At 42.7% G+C, this 16,106-nt stretch overlaps 1 protein-coding gene across 3 annotated transcripts in view; it reads left to right on the top strand.

Annotated features, from left to right (window-relative positions):
* The window catches only part of LOC131935501 (ras GTPase-activating protein nGAP), a 217,575-nt gene that overhangs the window by 37,497 nt on the left and 163,972 nt on the right, over nucleotides 1-16,106 (top strand). The window contains exon 1 of one of the 3 annotated variants that reach the window (XM_059291907.1): nucleotides 15,739-15,839. The exons of the other annotated variants lie outside the window; for them this stretch is intronic. Coding sequence (XP_059147890.1) covers nucleotides 15,800-15,839 — 40 coding nt within the window. The 5' untranslated portion in view covers nucleotides 15,739-15,799. Of the gene's footprint in view, nucleotides 1-15,738; nucleotides 15,840-16,106 lie in introns of those variants that run through there. 3 annotated transcript variants of the gene reach the window in all.

Genomic DNA, 16,106 nt, shown 5'->3' with positions numbered 1-16,106 from the left:
TTCATAAAATAGTCTCTTACACAAGCTCTCTTCCTGAAGATCTCTTACATTAGGTCTTTTCATAAAATAGTCTCTTACACAAGCTCTCTTCCTGAAGGTCTCTTACATTAGGTCTTTTCATAAAATAGTCTCTTACACAAGCTCTCTTCCTGAAGGTCTCTTACATTAGGTCTTTTCATAAAATAGTCTCTTACACAAGCTCTCTTCCTGAAGGTCTCTTACATTAGGTCTTTTCATAAAATAGTCTCTTACACAAGCTCTCTTCCTGAAGGTCTCTTACATTAGGTCTTTTCATAAAATAGTCTCTTACACAAGCTCTCTTCCTGAAGGTCTCTTACATTAGGTCTTTTCATAAAATAGTCTCTTACACAAGCTCTCTTCCTGAAGGTCTCTTACATTAGGTCTTTTCATAAAATAGTCTCTTACACAAGCTCTCTTCCTGAAGGTCTCTTACATTAGGTCTTTTCATAAAATAGTCTCTTACACAAGTTCTCTCCCCTTGTCTCTTGCGACCCTTTCTTCCGTTTTATCTCTCTTTCCGAATGTTTCGTTATCTCTGTCTATCTCACTATTGCCTCTTCATTCTCTCATTCATTCTTTCTTACTTTTTTTCAATTTCTTCCCCGTTTTTTCTCTTTACAGCTAAATCTTACTTTCTCTTACTATTTTATCTCTCACACTCCTCTCGCCCTCTCCATCTCTTCATCTCTCTTGATCACACTATCTTTACACACTATCTATACAGAAATACATTATCTACATATCTACATGCGCTAGCAGAGCGTGAAAGTGAGTAGTACTGCACATCATGATGACTATCCTCTTGTAGTGTATCGGGCTTTGATTCGTTCATGCGCTAATATCTAAACAGTCCCATGCCATGTATATAGTTTCAAAAGCTAGCGCGTTTATTAGATTAAATACGGCGAAATGATATATTTTTAGATAGAATCTCGCTCATAGAGGCAGGATCCCACTTTGATGTTGCTATGGTATTTTTACGGAGAATACGGGTCCTTTCATCTTTATCTTGCTTTGTTATTGATCCTTCGTTATCATCACCCCATTTTAACCACTGTACATTGTGACCCCCTCGTCATCTTGAACCCTATCTTCATGACCCCTTTTATCATAACCATCAATGTCCCTCCATTCAATACGCCCCCACCCATCATGACACCCTTTTGTTTCAACCCCGTTATCAATAAAAAAAAAACCTCTTCAACATTGTCCTCATTATTAAGACCCCCTTCATCATAACCCCCTCCATCATAACCCCCTCCATTACACCCCTTCATCAACACCCCCGCCCATCACTCTCTATTGGCCCCCCCCCCCCTGTACCATAGCACCCACGATTGTCCTGCAGTGACCACCCCGTCCCGCGCATGTGCACGCGCCACCCCTCATGTCCCTATTAAAACCGACCCTCTCTCGGAGGGCGGGAATCCAGGCAGGTAACCCATCCCCGCCGCTGAAAAATGGATTAATTCCCCTTGTTTTCATTCCGCCATTGTGGGCACACAACTCGAAAAGTACGCTGTTGATTTCTGCTGAGGCGGGAGGAATATCTGAACACAGTCGTGGTGCCATCAACTCGTGGAGCCGCCGCCTGCTTCAACCGTTGACTGGAATTGATTTGTTAGTTTCCTGACATGCTCAAGTGCCGAGATTGCGTTTTAATAAAATATTCAATCGTCTTGAGTGGAGTAGAGGCGTGAAACACGGAACGGTGTGGTGTTCTGGTAACATTGTGTGGTCGTGTGGTATTCTGGTCACAGTGTGTGGTCTTGTGGTATTCTGGTCGCGTTGTGTGGTCTTGTGGTATTCTAGTCACATTGTGTGGTCTGTGGTGTTCTAGTCACATTGTGTGGTCTGTGGTGTTCTAGTCACATTGTGTGTTCTTGTGGTATTCTGGTCGCTTTGTGTGGTCTGGTGGTATTCTGGTCCCATTGTGTGGTCTTGGGATATTCTGGTCGCGTTGTGTGGTCTTGTGGTATTCTAGTCACAGTGTGTGGTCTTGGGATATTCTAATTCTCTTGTGTGGTCCTGGGATATCCTAATTCCATTATACGGTCTTCTCTAGCTTGTAGACAGAGTTTCAGAATATTCTAGATCGTTTGTGTCTGATTGTATAATTCGTAACGGATTTATCAAAAAAAAAAGTTTTTCATTTTAAAAGTTGTGAAACCTTGTATTTTCTTTTAAATTCGTGAACAGTGTTCACTTATATTCACTACATCTTGATGATGTAGAACTTGCATATTTGTACGGAGTGGTATTGCTTAATTTTTTATTTACCTATTTCGTCGAATAAAGGACAGGATGGTAAAAATAGGTATGACATAACGATGTAATTTGTTTACGAGAGTTACCTATAGATTTTTTTATTCGGTAAAGGGGGAGGGGGCTTTAAGCTTACGGGGGAGGGGTCTGAGTATATGTTTTCTACATAGATAATATATTTTCTGTTTTGTTCTGGCCAAGGGGGTAGGTTTGCGCTGGACGTGCTTAGCCCCCCCCCCCCCCCCGGAAAGAAACACTTATTACTTATTGGATGTCTGCTCCTAGATCTAGATTTCACAATGTTGTATGCATACACTTAACATAATACTAGAGTACATGTGGTTAGTGTATCAGCAACATACGTTTTAGTGAATGTCTTTACTGATGGTTGATATATTAGTACAGGCTAGCACCCAGTACAGGCTAGCACCCAGCATAAGGTAGTACTCATCATGATCTAGCACCAACCATATGCTCGAACTCAACGTTTAAAGCTAGCCCCCATTTGTCGATATGTTGCAAATAAAGTCTATCACAACAATTTCGTCTACTATCGGGAAACGCTAACCTCACAATAACAACAGCAAATTGTCTTTTGAAACGTAATATTTTACGTGTGTATATTTCATTAGCTTTTATCTATCCACAAGTGTGTTTAATACATCCCATATATATTTATTTTAGTTGTTAATATCATACACCCTAATAATTTCCCCACTGAAAATATGCTAAACTTAATTTTTTCTTCTATCTGATTTAGAATTTAAATAGTCCACGATTTTTTTATGACATTTTTCAGTAAGCATAAAAAAAATGACACATGAAATATTGAGGCTGGACCTGAACAAGTATAAACTAGATCGATATCTTGGTGCCAGACTTGTGGGAGACAAGTTCATTAAAATTTCAGTTGGAGAGCCGCTTCAATTCATTGCTTGGCCCGACCCTCACAGGATATTTACATAACGGCATGCTTTAATATCTTTGAGATTTCATTTATTTCTCATCAGTTTTGGAACCGGTTGAAATTTCTCGGCATAATTTTATCGAATCATTTATTTCATTATCTCCTCTCCCCCCACTCCCTCCCCCTCTTTTTTCACGAGTCCCAAACCTTTCTTCTGCGTTGTTCGTGTCGTGACGTGACGTCATCATTAGTTAATGACAAACCTAATGAGGACATTTTCGGAGAACTGTTCTCCGTCAATTTTGAACACGCATTCGTCCAAGTCGGCAATCAGTTCATGAATGTCACGTGACTTATTGGTGTGTGTTTGTGTGTGTGTGCATTTGTGAGTGTAGTACTCACCGGAACTTGGATTCCCCCCCCCCCCCCCCCCCCACAGGAAGAAATCGATTTGCAAACGTCAGCAAATGGCTTTTCGTGTTTTTATTCATTATTTTTCCCAAGTCAGCTGTATGGTATTTCGTTTATGAGTTCCGACAATAGACTAGCGGCCAGTCGTTTAAAAAAATGTTATTGTTATAGTTTCCGCATACCGGGGTTTCCCGTACCAGTCCCTGTATAACAGACGTGTTATATGAAATATCCCCGCTATATAGAGAGATCCACCGGGAACGATGATAACTGTTTTATTACCGGCCATTGAACGCTGTGTCACATGTTAGAGGGGGGCGGGGATAAAGGGATGGGGGTCGACCCCGAGGGTGATGGTGAGTTCGATGATTTGTATTTTGGGGGGTTACAATGTGCGGTTGGTGGGTTGCGAATTTAGCCTTTGGCATTTAGAGGGGTTAATAGTCGTGGTACGAGGATTAAGCGTTTGGCATTTAGGGGGTTAATGTGGGCGGTTGGTGGGTTGGTCAGTGATGTTTTGGTTTTTGTATGGGTTGAACATGGACGTCATTAGGGTCATTGAACCTTGGACACTGTGTGAGTAGAACCATAAGCATGTGCTGGTTATACTTCGTCTGTCTATTGGTTAAACCTGCCGTACGCGCATATAATTATTTTAACCTGCTACAGCGTTTTTTGTAGCCTGCTAGATGGTTATAGTTTAACTTGCTAGAGGCCATTGGTTTAACCTGCTAGAGGCCATTGGTTTAACCTGCTAGAGGCCATTGGTTTAACCTGTGTTTGTTTAATCTGCTATAGGGTGTTGGTTTAACCTCCTATAGAGTGTTTTTGTAACCTGCTAGATCTTAACCTGCTATAAGGTGTTGGTTTAGCCTGCTATAAGTTTTTGGTTTAACTTGCTAGATGGTTATAGTTTAACCTGCTAGAGGCCATTGGTTTAACCTGCTAGAAGGAATTGGTTTAATTGCTATAGGGTGTTAGTTTAACAAGCTAGATTAGTGTTAGTAAAACCTGCTTCATGATTTTAGTTTAGCGTTAAACCAACATGTTATATGATCTTGAGATTCAGCTCCCATTAACTGATGACAAAACCACCACATCGGCATCAATTCTCCTGTGTGGGACCATGTTGTGGTGTGTCTTGCTCCGCTGGTGCTATAGCCCGCTGGTGCTGTGGTGAGGTCCGCTGGTGCTGTGTCCTGCTGGTGCTATAGCCCGCTGGTGCTGTGGTGAGGCCCGCTGGTGCTGTGTCCTGCTGGTGCTATAGCCCGCTGGTGCTGTGTCCTGCTGGTGCTATAGCCCGCTGGTGCTGTGTCCTGCTGGTGCTATAGCCCGCTGGTGCTGTGTCCTGCTGGTGCTATAGCCCGCTGGTGCTGTGTCCTGCTGGTGCTATAGCCCGCTGGTGCTGTGGTGAGGTCCGCTGGTGCTGTGGTGAGGCCCGCTGGTGCTGTGTCCTGCTGGTGCTATAGCCCGCTGGTGCTGTGTCCTGCTGGTGCTATAGCCCGCTGGTGCTGTGTCCTGCTGGTGCTATAGCCCGCTGGTGCTGTGTCCTGCTGGTGCTATAGCCCGCTGGTGCTGTGTCCTGCTGGTGCTATAGCCCGCTGGTGCTGTGTCCTGCTGGTGCTATAGCCCGCTGGTGCTGTGTCCTGCTGGTGCTATAGCCCGCTGGTGCTGTGTCCTGCTGGTGCTATAGCCCGCTGGTGCTGTGGTGAGGTCCGCTGGTGCTGTGGTGAGGCCCGCTGGTGCTGTGTCCTGCTGGTGCTATAGCCCGCTGGTGCTGTGTCCTGCTGGTGCTATAGCCCGCTGGTGCTGTGTCCTGCTGGTGCTATAGCCCGCTGGTGCTGTGTCCTGCTGGTGCTATAGCCCGCTGGTGCTGTGGTGAGGTCCGCTGGTGCTGTGGTGAGGCCCGCTGGTGCTGTGTCCTGCTGGTGCTATAGCCCGCTGGTGCTGTGTCCTGCTGGTGCTATAGCCCGCTGGTGCTGTGTCCTGCTGGTGCTATAGCCCGCTGGTGCTGTGTCCTGCTGGTGCTATAGCCCGCTGGTGCTGTGTCCTGCTGGTGCTATAGCCCGCTGGTGCTGTGTCCTGCTGGTGCTATAGCCCGCTGGTGCTGTGTCCTGCTGGTGCTATAGCCCGCTGGTGCTGTGTCCTGCTGGTGCTGTGGTGAGGCCCGCTGGTGCTGTGTCTTGCTGGTGCTATAGCCCGCTGGTGCTGTGTCCTGCTGGTGCTATAGCCCGCTGGTGCTGTGTCCTGCTGGTGACATAAATTGTGTCTGTCCTCCCACAGATCCAGGTCACCCTGACCCAGCACTGTCCCGTCCATCCGGAGATTAGGACATCCGTCTCCCCACAATTTTGTTTTCTAACCGGCCTGAACAAACATCATTAGAAACGGTGGCCCGCTAATTGCCGTGTTTTCTGGACACCAGTAATTGGCTTACGTCATACTCTCTCTTCGAGGTGACTTTAAAATTAATCAATGATGTGTTCATCACTGGGCTATAGTGGTCTACTTAACCGGTTAACTTTGCTGGATGAACTGGTTAAAACACATACGTCATGGTTTACAAGTAGTAGTAGAGAATTAGCCTATAGATAGAAACTAGATTGCTATTTATGGAACTGTCTAGCAGCGTATGCGAAAGATGTACATCCGCTAATAGAAGAGGTGTATTAATTGAAGGAGGATTTGAAGTTTGTGAATAGAGTGTGTGTGCGTATGCGTTTGTGTATGTATGGTTGTGTAAGATTGCGTAATATAAGTCTGTGTGTGAGTGACAGTTTGTGTGCCTGCGTGTATGAGCGTGTGTGTGTGTTAGCGTGTGTGTGTGAGCGTGTGTGTGAGTGTGTGAGCGTGTGTGTGAGTGTGTGAGCGAGTGTGTGCGCGTGTGTGTGCATGTGCATGCCCAACCGCCACCAGACCACATAAAAATTGGAGCACACATCCCCGCATGTCCGAATATCGATCCGCCTCACCGCGTTAAGATCAAATTATCTGATTGTTGGCGTTGACAGGTGGGGCTGACCTTCACCTTACGTCTAGACGTCGGCTTTTATTACCTCAACCTCTTTTTCTAGATGGGTACTTTGTTGATGTTTAAGACGCGAATATTTTAGACTAGAGATCTAAAGTCGATGACCCTTTGTTAATGTTTAAGACACGAATATTTTAGGCTAGGGATCTTAAGTCAAAGATCGTTTTTTTATGTTGAGACCCCAATATTTTAGGCTAGGGATCTACATTTGATGACCCTTTTTGAGGTTTAAGACCCGAATATTTTATGCTAGGGATCTAAATTCGATGGCCCTTTTTTGAGGTTTAAGAAGCGAATATTTTAGGCTAGGGATATAAATTCGTTGACCCTTTGTTAATGTTCAAGACACTAGCTGACCATTCTTTTGCTCACATTTTTTAATAAAAGAAACTTATCGATATCGAAGGATAGTTTTTGTGCCTTTGGTTCCTATATTTTCGGCACAAAAAGTGATCGATTAAACTCTGATACGATTGCTAGTCGTGCGAAGGACGTTTCCCAAAGCCCTATTTGCTTTTTGCTTACTGTATCAACGCCTCAGTCATTTGCCAATACTATATGCCTCACTCTTTAGCCTTACACTGTTTCAGTAACATTGTTATCTGTTCCAATGATTTCACCTTGATCCTGAGCTACACCATCCAGCACCATCCAGCACCATCCAGCATGTGTATATCCATCCCTGTAGTACCAACCCATTTTATCATGATGTGACCAACCTTCTATACATACCAACCCATTTAGCCAAATTTCGACCAACCCGATGTACGTACCAACATATCTAGCCAAGTTTTTACCAACCTCCCCCCACCGCGCCCCATAGATACAAACAGATTTAGCCGAGTTGTAACCAACCAACCTTTTACGCACCAACCCATTTAGCCAAGTTGTAACCAACCAACCCCTATACGTACCAACCCATTTAGCCAAGTTGTAACCAACCAACCCCCGGTTTATAACAACCCAATTAACCAAGTTATAACCAATCCCCTGTACGTACCAACCCAATTAATCATGTTATTACCAACCCCCTGTACGTACCAATCCAATTAACCAAGTTATAACCAACCAACCTCCTGTACGTACCAACCCATATAGCCAAGTTATAACCAACCTGACTGAGATCGATTAGCCACTCCCCAATATTTACACTGCCTATATATCAAAACAGAAAAAAACATCTCATGACTTACCAATGAGTCCAAAAGGCGACTGGTCTATGGAAGGCCAGTCGGGTCAGATGCTATTGATTGGTGTCTTAGATCTACACACATCTGACAAACACATTGTGTGCTCTCTGTCTGTCTTTACTATTGCATAGCCAGACCACATCAACCCCCACCCCAGTGTTTAGTTTCGTAATAGTTGGGATTCAACATCTAGAAGAAACTTCACTCAAATGTTGGTCGTTCTAATATTATTTTCATAAGAGCAAACAACATAGAATATTTTTCACCCAGAGTCCAAGCTAAATGGCTGAGGTGTACCATCGACTTGAGCTTTCAAGTTCTGTTTATCCTGTGTTGGGACTTACAACCCTTATTGTTAGTTGTCGAACATAACGTTATTGACGTCTCTTGGCCCGATTAATTTTTACATTACCCTTTCGAACCTGTCCGTCCATGTTGCAGATAAAGTAGAGTTCACCTGTTTCGGTAACCTCGGTATATGAAGGAATAGCTTTTTCAGTATTATGCCCAGCCGCCTCTACTTTCCATAACTTGTATCACGTACACATAAAGCTTGGAAAATTCAAGAGACTACCTAGGGACTCAACCCCGGGCTGAGACTATCGGGTCAGCAGTCGTACGCTCTACCATCCGACCACGTCCCATCTTGTTCTCTTTAATTGTAATACATTCTTTGAACTATTCCCAACACATTGACTGACCACTTTCTATCTAAAATCTCTCTGTGACTTCAACCATTCAAGTATTAAGCAATGTTTCCATCCATTCGCCAGTAAAGTATTGCTACCGATCCATTCAGTGAAGTCAGGCAACCTTTGAGCACCCTACCCTGGGCGTTGTTCCATCCCCACAATGTCCACTCCAAACTCGTGGTCAGCGCGAGCCAATTAATTAGCCACTGACCCAGTCTGTGAGTTCCAGACGGCGAGTGTTACGTCATCCATTGTCTGGCGGTCGTACATACGTCACGCTTTCTCTGGCGTGGGTATCGATTTCTTTTGTTACCTATCTTCTGCTTTAGCCTATCGTTCCTTCAAATCCGGGCTAATGTCTGTATATTATGGTAACCGCTGTACTCTGGAGTAAGGCGAATCTCGATGCTTGTAGCTCTCGGACTTAGCATAGAAGGTAGATAATTAAACAACTAATGTGTCATTGACTTTCATTAATGAGCACATACATGCAGATGTAGATAACAAACGGCCGGTAGAGAATATAGAATGTACAGAAACGACATCGTAGAGAGCATTGTAGTTCAGACCACAGCGATGTCTGTACCGTCTCGAAAATATGAATTTTGTCTTGTTTAAAGGGGAATCGCATTGCTTTTTGATTTATTATGAATAAATAATGAAATGGCTGTATCCGTATAAAAACAGCTCCCTGTTAGAACTTCATGACTGGAGACTCCAGGCTAGTGAACTCTTCCTGACTCCCCTAGCCAACTTACAACGTTCATCTAACCTTTCCAGCTTTCCTTGGTCACCATCTGGTCTCTCCTTGGTCACCATCTGGTCTCTCCTTGGTCACCATCTGGTCTCTCCTTGGTCACCATCTGGTCTCTCCTTGGTCACCATCTGGTCTCTCCTTTGTCACCATCTGGTCTCTCCTTGGTCACCATCTGGTCTCTCCTTGGTCACCATCTGGTCTCTCCTTGGTCACCATCTGGTCTCTCCTTGGTCACCATCTGGTCTCTCCTTGGTCACCATCTGGTCTCTCCTTGGTCACCATCTGGTCTCTCCTTGGTCACCATCTGGTCTCTCCTTGGTAACCATCTGGTCTCTCCTTGGTCACCATCTGGTCTCTCCTTGGTCACCATCTGGTCTCTCCTTGGTCACCATCTAGTCTCTCCTTGGTCACCATCTGGTCTCTCCTTGGTCACCATAGGTCTCTCCTTGGTCACCATCTGGTCTCTCCTTGGTCACCATCTGGTCTCTCCTTGGTCACCATCTGGTCTCTCCTTGGTCACCATCTAGTCTCCCCTGGTCACCATCTAGTCTCCCCTGGTCACCATCTAGTTTCTCCCTGGTCACCATCTAGTTTCTCCCTGGTCACCATCTAGTCTCCCCTGGTCACCATCTAGTTTCTCCCTAGTCACCATCTAGTTTCTCCCTGGTCACCATCTAGTCTCCCCTGGTCACCATCTAGTTTCTCCCTGGTCACCATCTAGTTTCTCCCTGGTCACCATCTAGTCTCCCCTGGTCACCATCTAGTTTCTCCCTGGTCACCATCTACCCTCCCCTGTTCACCATCTAGTCTCTCCCTGGTCACCATCTAGTTTCTCCCTGGTCACCATCTAGTCTCCCCTGGTCACCATCTAGTTTCTCCCTGGTCACCATCTACCCTCCCCTGTTCACCATCTAGTCTCCCCTGGTCACCATCTAGTTTCTCCCTGGTCACCATCTAGTTTCTCCCTGGTCACCATCTAGTCTCCCCTGGTCACCATCTAGTTTCTCCCTGGTCACCATCTACCCTCCCCTGTTCACCATCTAGTCTCTCCCTGGTCACCATCTACCCCCTCCATGATCACCATCCAACCCATCCCTGCCCCCCCCCCCCCCCCCCATCAGACACAGAGACAGACTTTGACCAGAATGCCCCAGTAGATCACTACAATCCTCCCAGAACTCGCTAGTGTCAGCTCTAGTCACGATGCCGCCGCTCGTTATTTTAATCCCCGCCTGCTGCTAGTCTCTCATACCCCCAGATCTGCTGTAGTTTTATCCTTTAAAACAGTGGTCTTGTTAGTCCAGTTCTTGCTTCTAAATCATTACTGTGGAACTTTGTTGAAATTCTGTTGGATTTCTCTCGAACGCAGCTTGTCTGCAATCTTTCAATAAAAAAAAAATTGTAACCATTTTTCCGGTGACGCTTTTTGCTTTCTTGTATAATGAATAAATAGGAAGTATTGTAATCGTGCAAGAAATCGAAATCAAGATTTTCACAGATCTCGACGTTTAAGACCTCCAGGAGTCGGAAAAACTTAAGTTTGCAATCTTGTCTATATGTCTGTGTTTATCTGTGTGTCTGTGAACACGATAACTTGAGTACCGTTATAGCTAGGTTGACGAAATTTCATATATAAGTATTATATCAAAGGTGTAGTTCTTTTAAAACTTTTCAGCGATTTCCGGTAACCGGAAGTATAACTTATTCTACTTTTGGTTTTTCAAAAGCCTATTACTTTAGTACTGTTCCTGAAAGACGAAATTCACGTATACGTAAAAGATCTAATTATCTGTTTATCTATCAAATTTTGAGTAATTTCCGGTGACCGGAAGTAGTACTTTACGCTATTTCCGATTTCTCAAAAAAACGCAAACGAATTTGTAAAGTGCTAACGTTCCGCACTATTGTACACGCATTGTTTGCTTTGCACTTAGTGCGCAATTATTTTTTTTTCTACTAGATTTTATTCTATTTTAAAAAGTTTAATGTAATTAATTAAAAATGGATTAACAAACATGGTTATGTCCCGAGTTTCTCTCCCCCGTAGTGTTAAAAATAAGAATATTCCAGAAAGTTTTGGGAAGATCATCCCTGCTTTATTTTCAGAGAATAATTAAATTAGCGCCTTTGATTAGAAGAAGGAAATATAATTAAGGTTTAAAGCATAATTTAATTTGAAATATTTCTTACTGAACTAGGGGAAACAACACAGGGTAGCCCCGAGCTGAAAGGGGAAGGAACGGTTTGGCATATGGAACGCTCTAAGATAGCCACATTTGCAGGCTTTTTGTGCGACCGTCTGGGTCATTGCCCGCCCTCGATGACCTTTTGGTTCGATATCTTACGTCACCCGGATGCTATTTTCAACCCGATTTAAAGGCTTATAAAATGTGGCTATTTATACACGTGCGGATTTGTGATTTACAAGTGCGTATTATAATAAAGACGTTTTACGTGTTGAAAATACAACTGATCAAACGTTTGCATCAGCGCACTATATTTCTAAATTTTGGATAAGAGAAGAAACACTAAAATACTTAAACTACAGTTTTTTTTTAATCCATGCTATGAAATTATAATGATAGAAACGCTGAAACGTGATATGTAGTATACAAAATCAATACTTTTTTTTTTCACTCTGTGATATCTAAATGTTGACTCATCAGGACATCATATTGTTTTAACTTCTCTTCGACTAATTATTTCGTGCGGACGTTTACAATTTCGCTGATCCAGACAGCCTTGTGAGATGGGGGGGGGGGGGGGGGGAATTGTAAATAGTGAAACTTTGACATTTGACGTTTTGTGGTTCTGTTGTATCATGTAAATAGCGAAACTTAGACATTCGACATTTTGTGGTTCTGTTGTATTATGTACATAGTGAAACTTAGACATTCGACATTTTGTGGTCGTGTGGTTCTGTGGTATCATGCAAATATTGAAACTTAGACATTCGACATTTTGTGGTTCTTTGACATCAGTAAATAGTGAAACTTAGACATTCGACATTTTGTGGTTCTTTGACATCAGTAAAAAGTGAAACTTAGACATTCGACATTTTGTGGTTCTGTTGTATTATGTACATAGTGAAACTTAGACATTCGACATTTTGTGGTGGTGTGGTTCTGTGGTATTATGCACATATTGAAACTTAGACATTCGACATTTTGTGGTTCTTTGACATCAGTAAATAGTGAAACTTAGACATTGGACATTTTGTGGTCGTGTGGTTCTGTGGTATCATGCACATATTGAAACTTAGACATTCGACATTTTGTGGTTCTTTGACATCAGTAAATAGTGAAACTTAGACATTGGACATTTTGTGGTCGTGTGGTTCTGTGGTATCATGCAAATATTGAAACTTAAACAGTCGACATTATGTGGTTCTTTGTTATCATGCAAATATTGAAACTTAGACATTCGACATTTTGTGGTTCTTTGACATCAGTAAAAAGTGAAACTTAGACATTCGACATTTTGCGGTTCTGTGGTATAATGAAAATAGCGAAACTTAGACATTCGATATTTTGTGGTTCTGGGTATCATGTAGATATTAAAACTTAGACCTTAGACATGTTGTGGTTCTATGGTATCAGTAAAAAGTGAAACTTGAACATTCGAGATTTTTGTTTTGTGGTCGAGTGGTATAGGTCGCATGGAAATATAGACGGCCATTGTTAGTGCTTGATTAAGGGAAATATAGACGGCCATTGTTAGTGCTTAATTAAGGGAAATATAGACGGCCATTGTTAGTGCTTGATTAAGGGAAATATAGACGGCCATTGTTAGTGCTTGATTAAGGGAAATATAGACGGCCATTGTTGGTGCTTGATTAAGGGAAATATAGACGGCCATTGTTGATGCTTAATTTAAAGAAATATAGACGGCCATTGTTGGTGCTTGATTAAGGGAAATATAGACGGCCATTGTTGGTGCTTGATTAAGGGAAATATAGACGGCCATTGTTGATGCTTCATTTAAAGAAATATAGACGGCCATTGTTAGTGCTTGATTTAGGGAAATATAGACGGCCAATGCTGGTGCTTGATTTAGGGAAATATAGACGGCCATTGCTGGTGCTTGATTTAGGGAAATATAGACGGCCATTGTTGGTGCTTGATTTAGGGAAATATAGACGGCCATTGCTGGTGCTTGATTTAGGGAAATATAAATGACCATTGCCGTTAATTAAATTAGGAAAATATAGAAGGTATTTGTTGGTGCTTGATTTAAGTCAAGGAACTATAGACGGCCAGCTCGGTAGCTTGACTTTATAAAACAGAAGTAATGACGATTTGGCATTTCACTGAAGGCAGACACATAATAATAATGTCACATAACAACATGACTGTAAACCTTTAAGTACACCAACACAGTGTACACACTTGCTGTACCATGTTTGTTTACCACTCGTTATTTTAAACACTGAATCAACGCAGTCAACTCATTAACAACTGATTTTACTTGTCTACAGTCGGGTGTTTTTGTGGTTACCACTGTTCAAGGTAGCACGCCGTAACCTACTGTGTTGAGTTTTAAACAGCCGAGCCGGCACATTTAAATGCCGGCTTCCGGCTTCACACGGCGATGCGGTTAGATTTTTGTGGACATAAAAAGTGCAAGATGGGAAATGGGTGCCGGACAATGGGAAATCAATTTCTGCTGGGCGGGGAGCTAGGGGGTGGTTTAACGCGAGGCACTGATAGACAGACAGGGCTTATCTGGACTAGACTATCGCGGGCTGTCTAGACTGACTGAAGTTGTCTAGCTTGACTTACACGGGCTCTCTAGACACATATCGACCGCCTAAATAGATACAGGAAGTTGTCTAGACAACAGAAAGTGTCTTCACTGTTCTCAACTGTGTTGACTAGACTTAGAGACTGTCTTTAAAGACATGGGCTGTCAACTTACAAATACTAAATGTAGAAAAATGTGGACTAGACCAGAATTACTAGACACATATCGACTCGAGCGTACAGACACAATGTCTTCCAGACAAGACAGGCGGCTGAAAGGGGAGGTACACATATAATTACCCACGTATGTTCTGGGGGAAAAAAAACAACGTGAATCTGAAATAGATAATTTTGTAGTCAGCTTTCATTATCTGCGCCATCTCTGTACATGGATCTGTGATGTCATAACACTGGACTTGTAGGCTTTAATATGTGTATCTACATTTACATAATTTGTGTATACACAATATACATTCAACAAGATGTTGTTGTGCAATGTTGGTGTTGCCTTGAATATAAACCGTACATCAGACACACAGGAATATCTATTTTACATATCTAGTTACACTTTGATCCAGTGTGGGTGAGGGTTCGTTTCTCGTGTGGTGATGGGATGTGCGACTCATTCTTTAGATGTGTGTGTAGGTTCGTGCATAGATATAAGGGTGTAGTTCGTGTCTAGGTTGATCTGAGGTCTCAGTCAAGATCACTGTGTAGGTTTATGTGAAGACCCGTATAGGTCGATTGATAGGTCTAAGTAAAGATCCGAGTGAAGGTCAGTTTATAGGTCTATGTAAAGAGCTGTAGGTCAGTTTGTAGGTATATTTAAAGATCCTTGTGTATGTCAATTTATAGGTCTTTGTAAAGATCCGAATGTAGTTCATTTGATAGGTCTATGTAAATATCCGAGTGTAGGTCATTTGATATGTCTATGTAAAGATTTGTGTGTATGTCAGTTTATAGGTCTATGTAAAGATCCTAGTGTAGGTAAGTTTATAGGTCAATGTAAAGATCCTTGTAAATCAGTTGATAGGTCTATGTAAAGATCCGAGTGAAGGTCAGTTGATATGTCTATGTAAAGATCTGAGTGTAGGTCAGTTGATAGGTCTATGGGACGATCCGAGTGTAAGTCAGTTGATAGGCCTATGAAAAAATCTGTTTGTAGGTCAGTTTATAGGTCTATTTAAATATCCGTGTGTATGTCAGTTGATAGGTCTATGTAAAGATCCGTGTAGATCAGTTGATAGGTCTATGTAAAGATCCGTTTAGGTCATTTAATAGGTCTATGTAAAGAAGTGTGTAGGTCATTTAATAGGTCTATGTAAAGAAGTGTGTAGGTCAGTTGATAGGTCTATGTAAAGAAGTGTGTAGGTCTGTTGATAGGTCTTTTTAAAGATCCGAGTTTAGCCCTGTGTGTCACTGTGTGTGACAGCCATTCTGCGTGTGCTACAAGAATGTGTGTTGTTTATTTTATGAAGCCTGTGTTGACAGTTGCTGCAATCGATGTTATGTCTGGCGAAGGCAGGGTGTGTGTGAAGAAGATAGACACACAGCAGATCTCAATGACTGACCAGAACATAGGCACCCATCAGAGGTCAGTCAATGTCCAGAACATAGACACAAATCAGAGACCAGTCGCAGATCTATGACGAGGTAACTCGTGCACCTTTGAGTCGGTCCTTAGTCTCTGTGTCCACGGTGCTTGGATTATGGATGTGGCACCACTATCTGCTCGCCTCTCTAAAGATAGACCTGACGGATTAACTCACGCGCGGTGCTCACCATGATGCTTGTGCGCATGGTCCGTTCTTTTATGGGATTTGGTGAGTAGCCATTGATTCCATCTTGTTAGTTTTGTAGTCACTGTGTCGCTCTGTGTGTTTGTAACACTATCTCTCTATCGTTGTGTGCACACGTCAATTGTAATTTACTACATTACCCACTTTTACCATATATTTCTCTAACTCAAAGTTTTATCAGTATTTCATAACGATCTATGTAGTATGTATTAAATGTAATGATTTTGAATTCTTGTTTATATCATTAAAAAAAAGGTGTAGCTTGCATCAAATATTACCTATGTGTACGGA

The sequence above is a fragment of the Physella acuta genome, unplaced genomic scaffold (assembly GCF_028476545.2).
Source record: "Physella acuta isolate Inbredline_101_S28 unplaced genomic scaffold, ASM2847654v3 ptg000146l, whole genome shotgun sequence".
NCBI lineage: Eukaryota > Metazoa > Mollusca > Gastropoda > Physidae > Physella > Physella acuta.
Note: the sequence above shows the minus strand (reverse complement) of the source record. Positions and strands in the feature narration are given on the sequence as shown.